Below are 17,845 nucleotides of genomic sequence, written 5' to 3' on the forward strand. Positions count from 1 at the left end.
CTTGGCCAAGAACAAAGAGATTATTTCCCATGCACTGGGACTTCTCAGACATTAAAAAAAAAACAACCCACAAAACAACAACAAAAAAACCCACCAAAAAGCCCCTTTCTTAGCCTGATAGAAACTTCCGCGTTTCTAAAGTAGTTCACAGACTTGAGCAACTTCCTTTCATATCCAAGGAACTTGGACTTTGATCCTTAGTTTTGGACTTTGTGATCCTTACTAATATGAAAAAAACCCCACCCACCCTCTGAATCCCATCAAAATGGAGTCTACTACAAGATAATTTATTTGAAAGGAATTTGATTTAATGAAGAAAAAGTAGGATAATTATGAGCTAATGTAAGTATCTGTCTTGGCCGGTGTAGCTGTAGGTTACAGTTACAAAGTCACAGGCGCTTGATTAGCAAAGCTGAAAAATGTCCCTGTGCAAATGGATCTAGCAATTCCAGGAGGGAAGTACAACTTGCCGCGTGCTTGGTATTAGATGCAGCTCTGGACCTTGCCCTCCTGACCACCAGTGTTGTAGAGAGAGGAATTATATGCCTGTGTGGCTGTTTGAAACCCAGGCGAAGCAGTGATCATAGTCATGCCTTTCAAGAGGCATGCATCCTGTTTGGAGATACACTTGACAAAGCTCAGCAAGACAGGACCGAACAAAAATAATCCCTGCTGGAGAACAAGACTGTCTTTCCTTTGATGGCCAGCAGCCAGATTCATGAGGTCACTTCCAGTCAAATGCAGTATGAAGCAGGGCCGTGCCAGCAAGGTTGTAAGGAATCTCATGCCACCAGTGAAGCGATCTCCTAAGCTACATTTGGGATGAGGTCTTACCTCTTATACAAGAAATATGAAGTTGCTATAAACCACTAAATCCTCTTGGCTGCTGCAGGGGAGTGCCGTGGAGAATTTAGCCAGGCCCTGCCAAAACCCTGCTACATTCCTCCTTACTGGGGCTCTGATACCAGGAAGTGCAATGAAAACATCGCTCAGCTTGCTGCCTGCTACCTGTGCAGGAAATTCCTGTTCCTCTTCTTCAGGAACTCCCGTGTCTGCCGTGTTTCCTATCAGCCAGTCTAAACGTTTTGGTCACATACAGGAATTTCAAGATGAGGTGGTGAGAAATGTCATTGCACCCAATAAGACATAGATATTTCCTCAGATTTGTTGTTTTGACACTTGTCATGGTATATTAAATGCGAAAGGTAACACTCGGCATTGTTAGTATGGGAACAGGTTATTTTCAATATCTGTTTTCATGAACTTTATGGGTAGTGATAGTTAGAGGTGAGCTAAGATGTTTGGTGAAATCTGGTGTAGGCCTTACTTGGTGTGGATCCAGAAGTAACTAATGATAACTATGCATCTATTTGTCTAGCTAATATGTTTAGTGTTTCCATTTCCTCTTTGCAGGCATGTTGCAAGGCACAATTTTTGGAAACTCCTTGCCTAACTAGGTACCTGCACTTGTACTTGCTTAGATTTCAGGTGTCTAAAAACCCAATCTCTTAAAATAATTGTCAAAATCCTTAGCAAGTCAGTGTGTTATCCTTGGCTCAGGCAGATCGTTTCTCCTCCTGTGGCCTCTGGAGGCCTCGCAGGTGCTTCTCCCTGTTGATTCCACAGGGAACCTGAGCACTCCCTTTGGGGAGATGTGGTTCACTGGGCACCTGAATCCTCAGGAGGATGCATGTGGCATAACACAAAAAGATGTGTTTCCAAGTTTTAAGACTCTGAAGGCTGCAGTAACATGGCGTAGTAAGCTCTATAATGTACAATAGATGAACATCATAGCAGAAATTATCCTTCAGAGGAGACCTAAAGGTGATGAAGTTACTATCTCTCTAGATTTCTTACAGAGAATCTAAACATGTGTAAGAGTCAGCGTGGAAGAAAAGCTATACCAAAATAATGTGTCTTTGTTTTAATGGAGTGTAAACTCCACCTTCGTACCTTCTCTTTAGGCTATGTGGTGTTTGCTGATACTAATATATGACAACCACATATCAGAAAAGTTGTAACATACCTTCGGACACCAGTTGTTACAAGAAAGTGGAAGAGACTTGAGAAGTTAGGATGAGGAAACTGAAACCGAATATATATTTAAATAAAATAGCTGAAAATCACTTGTTTCACGCTGAATTTCCAAGAATGAAGACTCAGGTCTCATTCTTTTGCTGTCAGGTGTGCTTCTTTAAGCTAAAGTTGAAAAGATTCAGGTTTCTTGTATTACCTGGTAACTGGTGCAGCCACAGAATGCTGCAGGAATAGGAATCCTGCATGTGGGCTGTGATGATACATCATTATTTTTTCAGTTTGCTTGAAGGGCTCTGTAGATGAGATACTCTAAAATGTATATTAAGTATAAAATTACTTGTATTACTTGTTTGGCTGAGTCTTTTGTCTGTAATTGGCCTTTAATGAAGGTTTACTGAGAATGAGATGAAAGGAATAGTGATTATATTTTGCCCTTAAAAAGAATGCTCCAGCTATCACCGTTGCTATTCTCCTGCCAACCCACTTTCTCAACTGCTTTTCATCCTGTTTGAGCTAATTCTGCAGCAAGCGCTGGCTGTATTCAAGAGCCTCCTATAACTTTATCAGCATACCCAGTGCGTCAAGGCAATCTAGAAAGAAAGTAGAGTGTATTTTCTCCTTATATGCCATTTGACAGAAAAAGGTATTTAGTATTTTTTTTTCAAGTATGCTCTCCAACTGTGTCTATAGATTAATGATATTTTATATCCTTCATGACCATCCTATGAGGCAAGTGCTTCTGGTTAAAATGGGAGAAGCATGAAATCTCTGTTAAAAATTCTTCTTCCGTCTGTTTCTTTTTTAGAATTCCTATTGCTAAATCAAAGCAAAGTAGCTGGGAGCTCTCTGTACGTCTAGGAGATGGAATTTACCCAGTTGCAGTTTCAAAGGATGGCTCATCATTTTCTGTAAGTTCTGCTCATTTTCTAAGAAATTCAATGTATTGAGTCAATGTGTATTATCCTACATACCTACTAAAATTCTCTGTCAGTGACCAAACATAGATGTTTTTTTTGCCTTGGGTAGGCATTGCTGTGAATTACAAAACAAGACTCTCTATGTTAATTAAATAGTGCCAGCATACAAAGATTTTTCTCTGCTCATGCTTGTGGAACATTTTTGTATCTACTTGTTTATTAAATTAGTTTTCTAATTAATGACCCTGTTTAGTGTCTTGTTTAGAAGTAAGGTCTTATGCTCTAGTGTAGATATGTGAGAGCAAGAAAATAAGTGCAATGTCAACAAAAATTACAGAAGCTTAAGTTGGTGATTAAAAAACAAATCAAAGAATCAAGCAAATTGAATGCGTAATCATATTGGAATGGAATTATTCAGCACCTCAGTGGTAAAACTGTATATGGTCATAGTAAAATGCCAGTGTTTCAATATGTGCCTAGGTCACTTCAGATGACTGTGTATAAACTATTATTTTTACAAATATGCTAAGATAATTACTTAAGCACTGAATGTTGTCAGCTTGAGAGGCAGAAAGACAGGCCATGACAGTATAAGAACGGTGATGCTGTGTTCAGTAGTTCAGCTGTTCAGCAGAATAAAGTCAAGACAAGCTGGTTGAATTGGGAGTATTGAGAAGGTAGATTTATAGAGAGAACTACTTTTTAAGTCTGTTAACGGTAATTCCATAACCAAACTGAGGTGTGGTTTTTTTGTTTTTTTTTTTTTTTTTTAATACACAGTTGACTTGCATAGTATCTGTTGACTCTTGGGCAAAAGTATTCAAAAGGGTCTGAAGAAGTCAGTTTTTCTTAGAATCATTGAAAAGCAGGACTATGACGAATCCCAGAAATCCTCTAGTTTACCTCTGGCAGCTGTTTACTCTTCTTGTGTGTCTTCATTGAAGAAACTTCTGCAACATCTGCCCCATGATATTTTTTATAGTAATGATGTTCACACCCATATTACATTCAGAATCATGAGATTTCTTTGAAAAAGGATATTTAATATTTCTTACAATGAAGACAGTATTGTTTCAGTGATTCACTTTTGCTTTGCTCTACTGAAATTTCAATGTAAAAGACATGATTTTCTGTTGAAACTGGTCATCTTTTTAGGTGGTTATTTTCACTTACGTGAATTGAGGTAATGAAAACCTAGCTGCCTTTTTTTTTTTTTTTTTTAGTCTTTTTGTTGGCCTAACTGGGGCAAGAAGATGCCTAACCAATATACTTTTTAACACTACCTTTACCTCTGTCACAGTATTTTACATATACTCATGATGAATGTGAGAGTATGAATAGAGAGCAGCCATACTTTCTGTTCCATGTGGATCATAGATCATAGGTGCACTGTAAGAGAGATATGGAGAAGATCAGTTGTCATGGTCAGCATCTTTAAAAATTTTCTCTGGCAAGTGTACTACTTTAAGTGTGAAAGAAGGTGGTCATTTTAGTTGTAGTTATTTCTTCTAGAAAGAATTCTAGGAAGTGTTGAACAACTCTTTACTCAGTACCTAATATTGTGTTGCTCCATGGCACTCAGCCTACTTGTGGAATGGTGCTTCAGGAGTGAAGGCCATGTCTGCGTGCAGCTTTTTACTGAATTACATTTATATAATGGCCCTAACAGGCATCCCATGAACTTGGATGCAACCTGTTGCTCAAACAACAAAACGTCTCTGCCAGATTTCAGCCCAATTTAGAGTTGGACTGGCACTGGCTTGTGTAACAGAGTTAGCCCTTCCCAGGAGTAGTCATTGCCCCCAGCCTTCCCACCTTTGTGTTGCAGCGTCGCTATCTAGCAGCGGTCAGCCTGGAGCTGCCTGCGGCTGTGAGGAAGGTGCGGGGTGGCTGCTGGTCACCGTGGGTGTTGCATAGGCCCTTTCTGCTGTGAGCTCAGAAATCTAATTCCTATAACTGGCGGTTTGTTTAGCACGGCTAATTACACAGGCATGCATCTGTGTGCCTATGGACGCAAGTGTTTTTCGAGAGATTTACGTCAGTTTCACTTAGTTACCTACGCTCTTGCTTATACTTTCAATAAATATACATCTTTAAATCAGACCGAGGAAGGTTTGCAGGCAGAGGAGGCCTAAGCATCCTTTCACGCTTTTGTCTCTATTGATTGTGAAGGTAACTGAACATACAAGCTTGTATGTGAGTCTGTCCTAGATTGCACTTGCAGCTGAGTTGTAAACTGCACCGTGTCTCTCCAGGAGGTACGAACTCTGAGACAGGATGCTGAACGTGTAATGCTGTTGCTTTATCATTTTAGCATACAGAAAATCATCCTGACCTATACCACAGTCCAAACCTGTGTCTCAGTTTAAATGGGACCGCTAAAGAGTTCCGATGTCTTACAGCAGTATGAGCGTTACAGCTAGTATAAGCCCGGTTTAACAAGGCATATGCGGAGTCTGATGTCTAGTCCTTCGGTTTGTTATTCAAACAATAACAAATAACAAATGTGGAGGTTCCTGCTCGTGTCCTTGCATCCCTGCAGTGTGCTACTGCTGTTACCTTCCAGTGCTAGGTAAGGAGGCAGGAGCACCCCTGGGGAGCTGAGCACCCCCCCAGTGTCATGAGGGAAGGGATGCAAAAGCAATAGGGAGGAAGTAGGGGGGCCAGGTAGTGCCCTAAAGGTTGGGCCAGAGGGACTGGCGACAGAAGCTTTTGCATTCTGATTCTGCCCTAACCAAGCCTGTATACTTGGGGAGAGAGAATTCCTTATTTATTTGTATGTGGAAAATGCCTTAGCTGGTGAAGTAAATCACTGTAGGTCTATTTCACTGTGACCAGAGGTCTATCTCACTTAAACCTTAAGGTATAGTGTATTAAAATTAACTCCTGAGCTTGCGTTTGTAAAAAGCAGGTAAGTGGTTTTTAATACCAGGGTTGTTTAGAGTTACACTTATTTTTCATTGTTATTAGACAAATATCAGAGGACATGTTATTCTTTATTAATAATTTTCTTTTTGCTGGGGTTCTCCTGTGATTGTGCTACAGACAAGAGAATATAGGTAAATACAGCACAGTCAAAAATCTTCTGAATTATTATTCAACGCTTTACAATGGAGAAACAATTGCCTTAAAACTTCAAAGAAGAAAAGTCAAAGACTAGGAACGAGAAATCTTGTTTCTGATCAGGAGGTATAACATACCATCAGAAAAAAACTGGGGAAATTCAAAGCTTTCTTTATTAACTTTGCTGTCAGAAACACAAGTCTCACTTTTTGAACTTCTGCACTTACTTTTTGCTATTAAGTTGGTGTGACACGGGCTCCTGACTTTGTGGGTTGTGTCCCCTTGTGGCTTGTGACAAAGATAGCTGAAGCCGTGGTGCAGTTAGCTAGCCCAGTGGGAGGGCCACCTTCACATTCCCCTTCAGAAGTTTACTCCCGCTGAAAACTGTGCATTGCAGCAGCAGCGTTCGCATCCTGATTTACTTTGTTTACCACTGGGACTCTTCCAACAGTGACTCCTTTCTTTTTTTCCTTAACTTTTCTACTCTCGCCAGCCGAAACCTCACCACCTCACAGTGTGCAGTGCTTTGCTCTCTGTGCAGGGAGTGTGAGCAGCAGGCTTCTCCATGCTTCCCGCTGTTCGTGAGCAGATCATTCGTCAGCATCTCGGTCTATGGGTCATCTGTGGTTTTCTTCCTTTATCATGAGAATCTTAATGAATTGTGCAGTGTTAACTGCTCTTTATTTTTTTCAGGATTTTGACTTTTGTAACCATCTGTTTTTAACCACTTTATTTGTAACAGAGGTCCTTGATGCAGGCTGGCTTTAGGCCACGTGAGAGGCCTTGCTTCCCCAAACTGAAGGACTTAAAAGATAAGTGGTCAAGTGTGAGCAATACTGTTTGCCTGAAGCAGTGCAAACAAAAACATTAGTTTTCTTGTTTCCAGTAAAGGTTAAAAATTTTGAGAATCCTAATTTGATATTTTTTCTTTGGAAATAGAAGTAGCTCTGTTGTTATTCTGAAGCCAGCAAACATATACGCTGATCCTTAAGTTTGTATAAAATTTGTGTATAAGAATTTTCAGTTTCAGACAGTTGTTTCTGATGATACCCTATCAACATAACAACAAACACTTTCACAATTAAAAGATTCTAATGACTTGACTTGAGAATTAAAATTTAGCAACTTTGGTGAGATCTCCTTGCTTGTGTACCAAGAACTCGCCAACTAAATTAATGTAAATGTAATCTATTCTTTTTCTTTTGTTCTTTTTCCTATATATTAATTGCTAGAGGAATCTTTAAGCTAACTGCTTGTCACATATATCCATTTAGTTCTTTGGAGGACAGGTGGTCAGATTCTGGGCTTTGGTTAGTATTCTTCTTATGCTTAAAATTTTTCCTCTCATCAATGGAGTTAAAGATCTTAAAATCAAGATTACTGCTAGAATAGAATTTGAAGGAAGAATACCCTCCTTTACACGAGACTAATGTGAAACAGCAACAAACAGCCCAGAAGCATCCCACCACCAAACTCTGGAATCTTTTGTTTAGTTCCATTTCAGACAGGAATCTTTTTCATCTTGCCATTTTCAATTGCCAGTCTGGCTACGAAATGTTTATTTTATGATTTCAGTGGTACAAAGACTTGATCCAGTTTTGCTGATGAAGGTTGGAGTCTGTTCTTTCTTTACAAAGCTTGAGTGTTCTGCAGAGTACCAAAGGGTGGGAGAGGCAAAAGCAAATGGGGGAACCTACATATATTAAGCAAACCTGGTAGCTGTGCGGTTTCCCTGCACCATACGTTCTAAATTGACCCTTCAAAGCCAGATGTCAACCACCAAGGATGCTCCGGCTCCGTGTGATGGTGGCTTTGTTGCCTATTTGCAGACTTCCACTGCTGGCTGCTCACAGCCAGTGTGGAGTCCCTTTGCTGGTGGTGTGCTGGATGGGAGCTGCCCTCCCCAGCCAGGTTCGGAGCAGCCCCTTAGCCACTGGTGTGTGTAGGACTTTGGTGTCACAGACAGCCGTGAACCAGCCTTCTCCGATGTGGGTGGATTTCATGTAGGTAATACACTTAAAACGTGTAATAAAAATAATAGCGAAGAGTGTAAGTGGCCTAAGCAAGGGAGAACATAAATATGTTGGACCAGGTATCCAATAATAAAGTTCAATTTATTGGATCCACCACTGTATAATTTTCATTCAATGAAGGAATGAAAGTTAAGTAATTATGGGACTGTAGTGCAATCTTTTCACTGGTATAACCCACCTTCCTTACTTCCTTCAATATTCTCCAGTTTTATTTTTCTGTTATGAATGTTACTCGAATTAGACAACTAAAGAACATTTTGTATTAATATCTTTGTGGTGAAGGTGGTAGAAAAGAGATGGCTCAAGTGATGAATACCAGCAGTAAGTGATTACACTTTAGGAGATACAGTCATGTTTCTTTTTGTTTGAAGTTCGTCGCTATATGCGTAGGTTGAGGACCTAATTTTAGTTCAGCAAGGAATTTGTACCTGTATTTTATGCAATAAACTGCATTCTTTTGAAAACCTTTTTAGCATAACCCATTTTCTGATTCTTTGCTATAGTATAGGAATCCTCTGTATTGAGAATTCTTTATCGCTAATTTGCGTGATTTCACTGCAATTAATTGTTGTTGTTCTCCTTTTTCATGTTTGAAAACAGCCCTTTCTGTTAGGGTTCTTCATCTCTGTAGTAGATGCATACCTTCCCAGACTACTTAGCCTCATCTTCTCATCTGTTCAGTTGACAAAGAATTTCCAGATGTTTTCAGTTACAAAGTAGCTTCTTATCATTGAAGTTGTGGTGAATGAAAGTTGTTTGTTTTTTTTTTTTTAAAAGCGTAAGGTGAAATAGTTCAGAAGTTACTTTGAGCCTCAATGGAAATTTGATATATTTCCAGAGGGACCTGTATAGGTCAAATGCTGAATAAGAGGAGTAGAGCAAGCTTAATTACTTTTTTTCAGATTGCTACTAGAATGGGCTACCATTTTCACAAAATATTGGATCACTTCCTAAATTCAAATTTAAGAACAGGTAAATATAGTACAGACATAAAATCTTTGAAAAATTTGTGAAGATTGTTCAGTGCGGTGAGAGATTGATTAATGACTGTTTTTAGTAATTTTTAGGAAATAGCAATGTTTTTTCCCCATCTGTTTCATGAGAATTAAAGAGTTTATTAGGTATCTGTGTAGGTGGAAAATTGGCCTGTGTACCTCTTAATATTTGCAAGAGAAAACCTATTGTATAGTACATAAATGAGAGCATAAAAATACAAATTTAAGGCATTACTATCATCGTTATTTGAATACATCCTGTATCATCAGCATGGAGTCGATAAGTAGTTATCTGTATGCTTTAATTTAGTTAGTGAATTCATGTATATCTAGTTATGATTAAGTTTTGACTTCAAATTATAATGTAATAAACATTTAATTAGGAGAACTCTGCTGTATTCATTTGCTAATTTGTAAATTTTACGAATGAGGGGTAAGTTGATTTTAAAATTACTTCAGGAAATATTTTCTTTGTTTTGTAAATTCTCGTCAGCGGGAGGAAAAAATGCTTAAGAAAAATATCCCCCCAAAATCAAACTAGATGCAGCTGAAGTATGCAAAGCATCAAGTGTAAAAAGGAACAGTGTAATGTAAAATCAGAGCAACAATACAGAAAGCTGCTGTAAGCAAACTTAGTCCACATTTAATTCCTTAAACATAAATGTGAATGGAGCAGGATCATAATTCAGTGCATATTAAATTCTGTCTTTCCAGTAGTCCGTGTAGAAGAATAACATTGCCCAGCTCTATCAGTATAAAATTAATAATCTTGTTAAGAGAATCAATAAAATATGAGAATTATTATTATTACTAGTATTTTGCATTTCTGGTATGCTTCAGGCACATAATATATAACTAATTGGTCATACGAAAGAAATATGAGGGCTGTATTAATAGGGATGAAAAGCAAATACCTGTAGGAATTAAAAACAATGAGAGGGGTTGCCAGTAGAGATACAAATTAACATATATCCCCAGGATCAGTAAATGATTTTCTGGTTAGTCTAGTTCTAAATATATGTTGTTATCAGAATGTTATATATGTTATATTGTTATATGCATGGAATAAAATAAACTGTTACTCCAATGTCCTGTATTAGTTTGAATGAAGGGAAAGTGCACGTGTAAAGGCACAAGTGGAGGGAGCAGATCAGTTAGACAATCCTTACAGCCGTAAGCAGAAAACTTTTTCTGCCTTTTTCCAAGCGGTTTATATTTTACTTGCGGAGTAGCACACAAATTCTCCATTGCAGTACATGTGCAGTTGTGCAAACAAAACTCTTGATTACCAAGTTCTATAGGTCGTATACCTATAGAATTTATTGTTCTGGAGGTTGTGTACCTAGTTTTACTCTTCTAATTCAGGTTCAAATCCAGAGCGTTTTCTGTTTGTAAGACTTACGTGTTTTGTATAATGGCATTTTAATGCAGTGTGCATACGCTAGCCCTGTGGCGAGAGCAGAACCCGTGATTCCCACCCTTGCAAAAAGCACAACCGTTATCACTGGGCTCTAGTGGTGGTCCTGCTTGTTGGCTGACTCTGTGGCTTTACAGATCCTGCGTTCCTTTCTGTACAGTGGCAGATTTACTGGAAGGGTAGAGGCTGCCCTAACCTATCCCGATGGGGTGGGGACAGTTTCTCCTGTGAGGCAAACGCTGTGTGCTTGAATCCTTCAATCGGAGGAGAGCATTGATCCTTGCGTTCTGACTCTCTGGGCAGGTGCTTTAATTGCTACGTTTCTGTGGCTGCTGACATGGTGTTTTTTAAATGAAAGTGGCCTTGGCCTCAGTATCTTGGTGTGACCTCAGTGTTTCTGGTATACATTTCCACTCTGCTGCCTTGAGTCTCTCAGAGAATTTAGATGCTGGGACATGTTAGGTGAGGTAGAGGTAAAAATGCTTAGGTAAATATTAAGTATACTTATACAATATTTGAATGTACTTGTATTAGGTGTGCTTGTGTGCTAAGCAAAAAGAGAAGCAGAGTGTGTCTGGATTGCACGTTTTTTTAAATACCATGCCAGTTTAGTAGTAAGTATGCATAAGGGACTGGTACAATAGGTGCATGTTTGCTTCGTAAAGAGAGATTTTTGGTGTGGGTTTGTGTATCTCGGATTAGTTTATTCACACAGTACTCCATAAGCATATAGAGAAATTATCTACAAGGTTGAGAACTAAAAATGACATGAAAAGTAATGAATTAATTGTGCGGTTTTAAATGTACTCGCCCCTCTGTGTCAGGGCAGTTTAATAGCTTGGTTATAGTAGTTTTTGGAGATCTGTGGTTCTGCTGCAAAACTCACAGTAACATATGGTCTGGCACTGGTATGTAGCCTACAAGAAATGTTTAAAAAGAAAACGCAATGAAAGGTCTGAAATGCTAAAATGTAAAATATTTTAAAAGCAAGCATAGTCTGTTTGGATATTTATTTTTCTTGTGTTAGACTCAGACTTCTCTTCATTGTTTTAAAGCATAGTTCTTAGAAGGCAGAGAAGGAGCTAGGTTTTTACAATGATTAATTCTAGATTACCTGATGAAGAGTTTTACTGACACAGGTGGCTTCATAGGATGAATTCCTGTGGTATGAAAATGGACACTATGTTCTGCCATGGGTCATGGTCCAATGATTCCAGGAATTCCAGTGAACAATAAGCTGAAATATAAATTAAATATCTGTAGCGATACAGAGCAATAACATACCATTTTCTTTCTTCAGAAAGTCTTTTTTTCTGGCATAACAGCATTTAATGTGTCCTGCCACCTTTCCAATCCTCCTGTCGTCTTTTGGTGTAAGACTGAAAGCTCCCTGGGGCACGGGTGTTGTCTTCAATTCATTTGTGTGCCATGCACACTTCAGATCCTGCAGCAGAATATTCATATCATTATTTTCTAGTTTCAAAAAACAAGCCTTAACATGAGCATCACTTGGATGCATTTCTTTACCATTGATTTTTGCATCCAACAAAACCGGAAAGAAAAAGCCCAACAAACTCCTCCCTGCCCTCAAAGACCCCTCCAACTTCCCAACCCCTGTCCCCAAATTTTGTAGAATGAATAGATTAAAAAATGTTGTGAGCTCCTCCTGCTGGTTCAGCAGCAGCAATAGTTACATTTAAAAGCATGCTAATGCAATGTTAAGAGCCTAGCTTATTGCCACAAAAGCCATAGTTAACTCTGCAGCTCCTGGATGGTGTTTCATCTTTAATTCTGTTCTCTGAGCAAATCTCAACACATTTAATATTCAGTATGACACTCTACTTTGGGATCTCTTGATGCTTTGGCGTAGGGGGGAACTATAAGGTCGCTGCTTTGAGTTGCTTTCTTAGCTCTAAATATCTTTGCTGCTTTTTTTCCCCCTTTAATTTAATTTTTAAGTAAGCCAGACTATTAACATTACTTTAATGTAGCTTTTATGGCTTATGAAAAATAATGCTGCTGTAGTGGATAGATGTGCGTCAGCTGTGACTAAATGTTTTGATGTAGTCTTCTCAAAAGATAGACTAGAAGAGCTTTTCTTTGAAATATGTGAAGCAGTTTTAGACACAGCTTCTCAGATGGATCTAATTAGTCTTTCATACGGACTGGATGTCCGTTTGTTGCAGCTGAATTCTCATTTCATTCACCCATAACTAGAAACACCTCGCTTCAAACATGTTTCTTCAAAGAAAGAAGGGTTTAGGGTTCCATGTTTTACTGCTTTTTGATGTTGGTTTCCCTTTAACTCAGAAGACCTTATGTTTATACAACTGTTATTATTAAGAAAACATAGCTTTGTTCATGAGAGTTCATTCGGTATCCATGTTGGCTATTGGTAGAAGTCGGAGATCTGTGGAATAGATCTTGCTATACGAGACTAGTGGGACAGCTGTACGTCTGGCTATTAAGCTCGTTGTAAGGAAGATTTGAATGCGAGCAGGATGTTCTAATAAAACCAGGGAACCTGGGTTGTGGGAGGACAAAAATTAAGATTAGAGGTACAAATGATCACGCTCATCAATGGATAGCAGTCCTGTTTATTATTTATATACAGTAGTCACCAAAGAGACATTGTACTCTGTACTGTTGCCCATTTAGGATATGTTTACATGGCCCAGTTTAGTACAGTACAAAGGAACCTATGCTGACTAAGGTAGTTTGGGCAGTGCTGCATTAATGCGGCCGTACTGCTCCTAGCTGAGCGAACTTGTCTAGAGCTGGCACGCGCCACTCCACGTGGCACTGTGTTGTGCCATGTCGTGACACCTACAACAAAGCGTATCATGAAAGCTGCAGTGATAAGTGTCTGTTTGATCAGTGTAAAATATTCAGTGAGTGATACTCGGGTACTGCTATGGTTGATGCTTAAGGAAAATGAGTGGAAGGAAGGCAAGGTGACAGATGCTCTGCCTGTGTCTATTCCCCACTGGCTGCTTTTGCAGCCATGATGTCCTTTGGACTAAGGGGAGTTAGTCTGCAGAAACAGGCTGATGGTGCTGGCTTTACTTCTTGGCTTCCCAGCAATGTAGCTGAGTTGGTTTTGCCTCTGGCGATTGCCATTCACCTCTTCCCTTCCCCGTCGAAGGACGGGCAGTCCAGCCCAGCTGCCTCAGATGCTGACACCTGGGACATGCTGATAAGAGAGGACAGGGTGATGTGGTGGGCTGTGAGCAGTCTGGCATTAGTGGAACCAGCGGGTCTGCAGGACTGTCTCTCGGGTCCCTGTTACTTGTCCACGTCAGTAACTCCAGCAAGCTTGCGTGTCTGCTAGGAAGCTCTCGCTGCAATACTTCTTCCTGCCCCTAGCCTCACCCAGTCGTTGCCTCCATTTGCCTCTTACCACGTCACCCTCCGTTCTTAAATCCTCTGCTTGTCCACAGGCGGCTGCATGTTCCCCGTTTGTCCTGCCAGAAAGCAGGTCTGGGTTTGCTGTGCAGTCACTCACATACAGGTTGGCCAGCCCAGCTGCTGGGTGACAACTGAATTGTCCTTGGCTGTCCAAGAGCTGAATGGGGGCATTCGTTTTGTTCTCTGTGCAGCTTCTCATTCTTATAAAACTTAACATGCTTGGTTAATACTGACCAGTCAGTGGGTTCAGAAGTTGAGCGTGTGGTGGGGATTTAGAGGAGGGACTGACAAATAGATGGTGCATTTTGTTAACCTTTTTTTCCTTTGAGATCAGGCTAAAGGTACTGTTATTGAAAGGGTTAAGAAAGAGAAGAAGGTTGTTCTGAATGCAGGAGGAGGGAAATGATTTTAAATTATTAAAAATGAATTGCATCACTGTCTCTGGCTCATACAGAGAATAAAAAAGCAACCTGATTTAAGAAGTTGTAATCTACTGCCAATGGTTTATTTCATTTTCCAGAGAAAATCTGTGGATCTCAAGGACATACAATAAATTGAAATCAACTGGAAACCAAAACAGACCTATAGCTCCGTAATTCTAGAATTATTTCAGGTAATATTGTGTGCACCAGTCTTCGTTTCAAAGGTTGCTGTTGGAGTTCCAAAATCACTTAGATTTAAGGAATGCCAGATGTCAGGTGTGCATTTTGCAATAGTGTTAACTATGTGACTGAATGCAGAATCCCTTCGCTGTTCAGTGTGTTATATAGGCCAGCTCTGGGCGTTTCCCATAGTTTGTGTAGTGATGGGGACTGTTGTCTATAGACCTTTGTTTCATTTGTTATGGAAATGTAAAGAGAGGCAGTGTACCAGGGGACAGTAGGAAGAGAAGGGTCAGTCTTGCAGTTAAAGGGGTCTGTGTGCTGACTTCTATCCCTGCCTCTGCCAAAGTTTGTCAGAGGTGCTAGCCAAATCTTTGAAACCATACTTTCTAAATGCAGGCAGTTCTGTATGGTCTTCATTCTCTGGGCCTCAAACTTTGCACTAGAATCAGTCATGGAAATGCTGAATACTTACAGCTGCTGGGGAGATGGCTGCTATCAGAATGTTTAGTTACAAAGCAAAGTACTCTGCAGTATCAGGTTTCACATGCATCATCTATTTGGTATGGTCTTTTTAAACTGTAATCTGTTGATGTCTCACCTCTAGTGGTTGGTGTGAGATGATGGGAATGTGGTAAAAATAAATGGACGTTTCTCTAATGTGGAAACAGTGAAATTCTATGTGCTAAGGGAGACATGAAAAGTATGATGAAGACAGTACTTCTAACTGTGGACTAAGACTTGAGTAGCTTGCAGTAAGCCTACCTGAACAATTTGGAGACTAGTTTATTTAATGAATATCATTCAGTAATGTGTCCACAGCATTTGAATCTGTTTAAAATATGTATACAAAGGAGATGAAGCCAGGTAGTGCTTCATATCTCAAATTTTATCAGTTTGTGATATTCACAATCAAGTAAAGGTGTGTCTTCATTTAGCAATTCTGTGTGTGTGCGTGTGTGAGAGACAGAACTCCCTATGTTCTTATGTAACATCCCCCCCCCCAAATTTGCTTTGCAATATAATGCTGATACTCTGAGGATTTGTTAGCTGGGTTAGATCCATTAAGGTCATTGCATGGACCTCTGGAGTTAGCTGAATGTAATTGCTGGTAAGACTGCCATTTTCTGCGCAGCACAGTAATAGCAATGAACAGTAAAGGTCAGGAATTTGATTTTTATTCCAGGCTCCGTTTCTGAAGGGTGGTCAAGCATTCAAAGGTTGTGCCTTCTGCATGTTTGCTTCTTTTTGCTCACTGCTATTAACATGTCGTTTTTCAAGTCCTGCCTCTTCCCAGCTTGTCTCTTTGTTCTGGTTTCATTCTTCTGACTAGTCCTACTTTCCACCCCTCAGTCTTCTCGCCTGGTCCATGCTCATTGTCTGGCCAGTCTGAGTCTCCCCTTTGGACTTCCACATCACTTAGCAGTCAGTCTTGGTTCTCTTCTACAGGACCTTCTCCCATGTCGCTGTGTCCTGCTCTGTAGGCCTCCAGGCTTTCACCCATGCATTGGTTCTCATTTCCATTTTCCTTTCCCAGGGCCTCAGCATTGTTTTTTTCTTGTCCCATTTCTTCTACCTTACTATTTGTCTGGCTAGTCCTTTCTCTAAGATCACTCTCTCACTCCTTAGGTAGTTCCCTCTTTTCCTTCATCCTACGCTTCTAGCCTCTTCTTCCTTGCACAATCAGTGCATGCTTCCATCTCTTCCATTCTCTGAATTAGGTTTCATGTGTTTCTGTTACCACTTCTATTTCCTTCCTCCATTTTTAGTCTTCTTGCTCAATGAGTCCCCCACACCTTACATCTTACTCCAAATTTTCCTCTCCATCTTTTTTGCATCTCCTTCACTGACACTTCCAGTCTGTTCCATTCTGCTTTCTCCAGTCATGGGGCCATCGGTGTCCAGTTTTTGTTGCTTCTGTGTTGCTTATACTGCTGCTTCTTCCTTTGGTGCTCAGCCCCAGCAGGAGCAAGCAGTGAAATCACAGAGGTGACAGTCTTACTAGGTTTATGCTTGACCTGGTATTCTGCAATCCAAAACCACGATTTCGCAGTAAGCTGTGTTCAGCCCTCGGCTGGTATGTGTTAAATACACGGAAGTGTCTTCTAGAAAGTTCCCCTTTCTGAAATCACTTCTAAATGACTGTTCAGCCTAAACAGAGTTCATCTGAGTTGTAAGAAATTGAAAATACTGTGTGATGATGGGAGGAGTTGTACAACTTTGGCACTAAGGCTCTTCCCCCTCATGCTGTAGCTCTGTGTCCCAGACCCTTTTGGCAGGCCCTTCCTCTGCTCCTCCTGTGCTCCTTCTGTCTTCGTTCCAACCTTGTCTTTCTGTTGTGGCTGCCCTCTTGTTTCCACCATCTAACCTCTATCAGCTGTTTCCTTTATTGCCCTAATCGCTGTGTATTTTCACACAGTGACCTCTTTGTCACTGTTGGAGCAGCCCAGCTGTTTGACGGTAACAGACAAGTTTGCATGCACAGTTTGTCACGTTCTAATTTAATATTTTCTCCTAGCTGATAGGGGAGGAGGGAAATAGTTTAATGAAAAGTGCATATGCTTAAGCTGGCATCTTTATTTTGATGATGGCGAGCTTTGCTTATTGTTAATTTATAATGAACGTACTTTTGAGTAATTTAGGGTCTTTCATATTAGTTTTATCATCTAAACTCTCAAAGGAAAGCTACACTGATGGCCAATCAGCATAGCAGAAACACAGAATGGTTTGGTTTGGAAGAGACCTTTAAAGATCACCTAGTCCAACCCCCCTGCCATGGGCAGGGACAATTTTCACTAGACCAGGTTGCTCCAAGTCCCATCCAACCTGAGAACAGAGATAGTATATCCAAATCTCAGGGCGCTGAGAGCCTGGGTTTCCTTTGTTCAACAGTTAAACAGGCCAAGAACAAAACCAGCCAGAATAGGATGCCCATGAAGAAGACAGCAGCAACTGTTAGGATAAGAGAGAGAAATAGACCCTCTCCCTTACACAGCTAATGGATTTTTCCTGGCCTTGGCAAAGGAAAACTTTCTGAAATAGGTGAGTTAATAGGAATGGAGGAGAAAGGGCCGAGGGATGGTCATTGTCAGTTACAATCTGTCTGTCAGTCTACCCAGCCAAAGTCCGTGGTGAGATCAAATTGTGTTGGCCCATTATGTGGACTACATCTGCAATCCAAAGTGAACCAAAGGCGACTTAAAGTTGTTCAGGCTGACCCTGCGGTACAAATACTCATTACTTGTTTTATTGTAATTTATGTCATAAATCCCAATTTACAATTTGTGGTTTTGCTGTGTAAAAACGAGCTGGAAACAACTGAAGTGCTAAATGGCCTTACAAATGAATGCTTGTAGGAGCATTACCAAGTGGG

The 17,845-nt window shown here is 40.2% G+C and overlaps 1 protein-coding gene across 1 annotated transcript in view; it reads left to right on the forward strand.

The window, feature by feature from the left end:
• Positions 1-17,845, forward strand: part of PCCA (propionyl CoA carboxylase, alpha polypeptide) — a 295,541-nt gene that overhangs the window by 179,749 nt on the left and 97,947 nt on the right. Inside the window, exon 19 of the mRNA XM_010578343.1 lies at positions 2,843-2,945. Coding sequence (XP_010576645.1) covers positions 2,843-2,945 — 103 coding nt within the window. The remainder of the gene's footprint in view (positions 1-2,842; positions 2,946-17,845) is intronic.

The sequence above is a fragment of the Haliaeetus leucocephalus genome, unplaced genomic scaffold (genome assembly GCF_000737465.1).
Source record: "Haliaeetus leucocephalus isolate CR32 unplaced genomic scaffold, Haliaeetus_leucocephalus-4.0 Scaffold626, whole genome shotgun sequence".
NCBI classification, from domain to species: Eukaryota; Metazoa; Chordata; class Aves; order Accipitriformes; family Accipitridae; genus Haliaeetus; species Haliaeetus leucocephalus.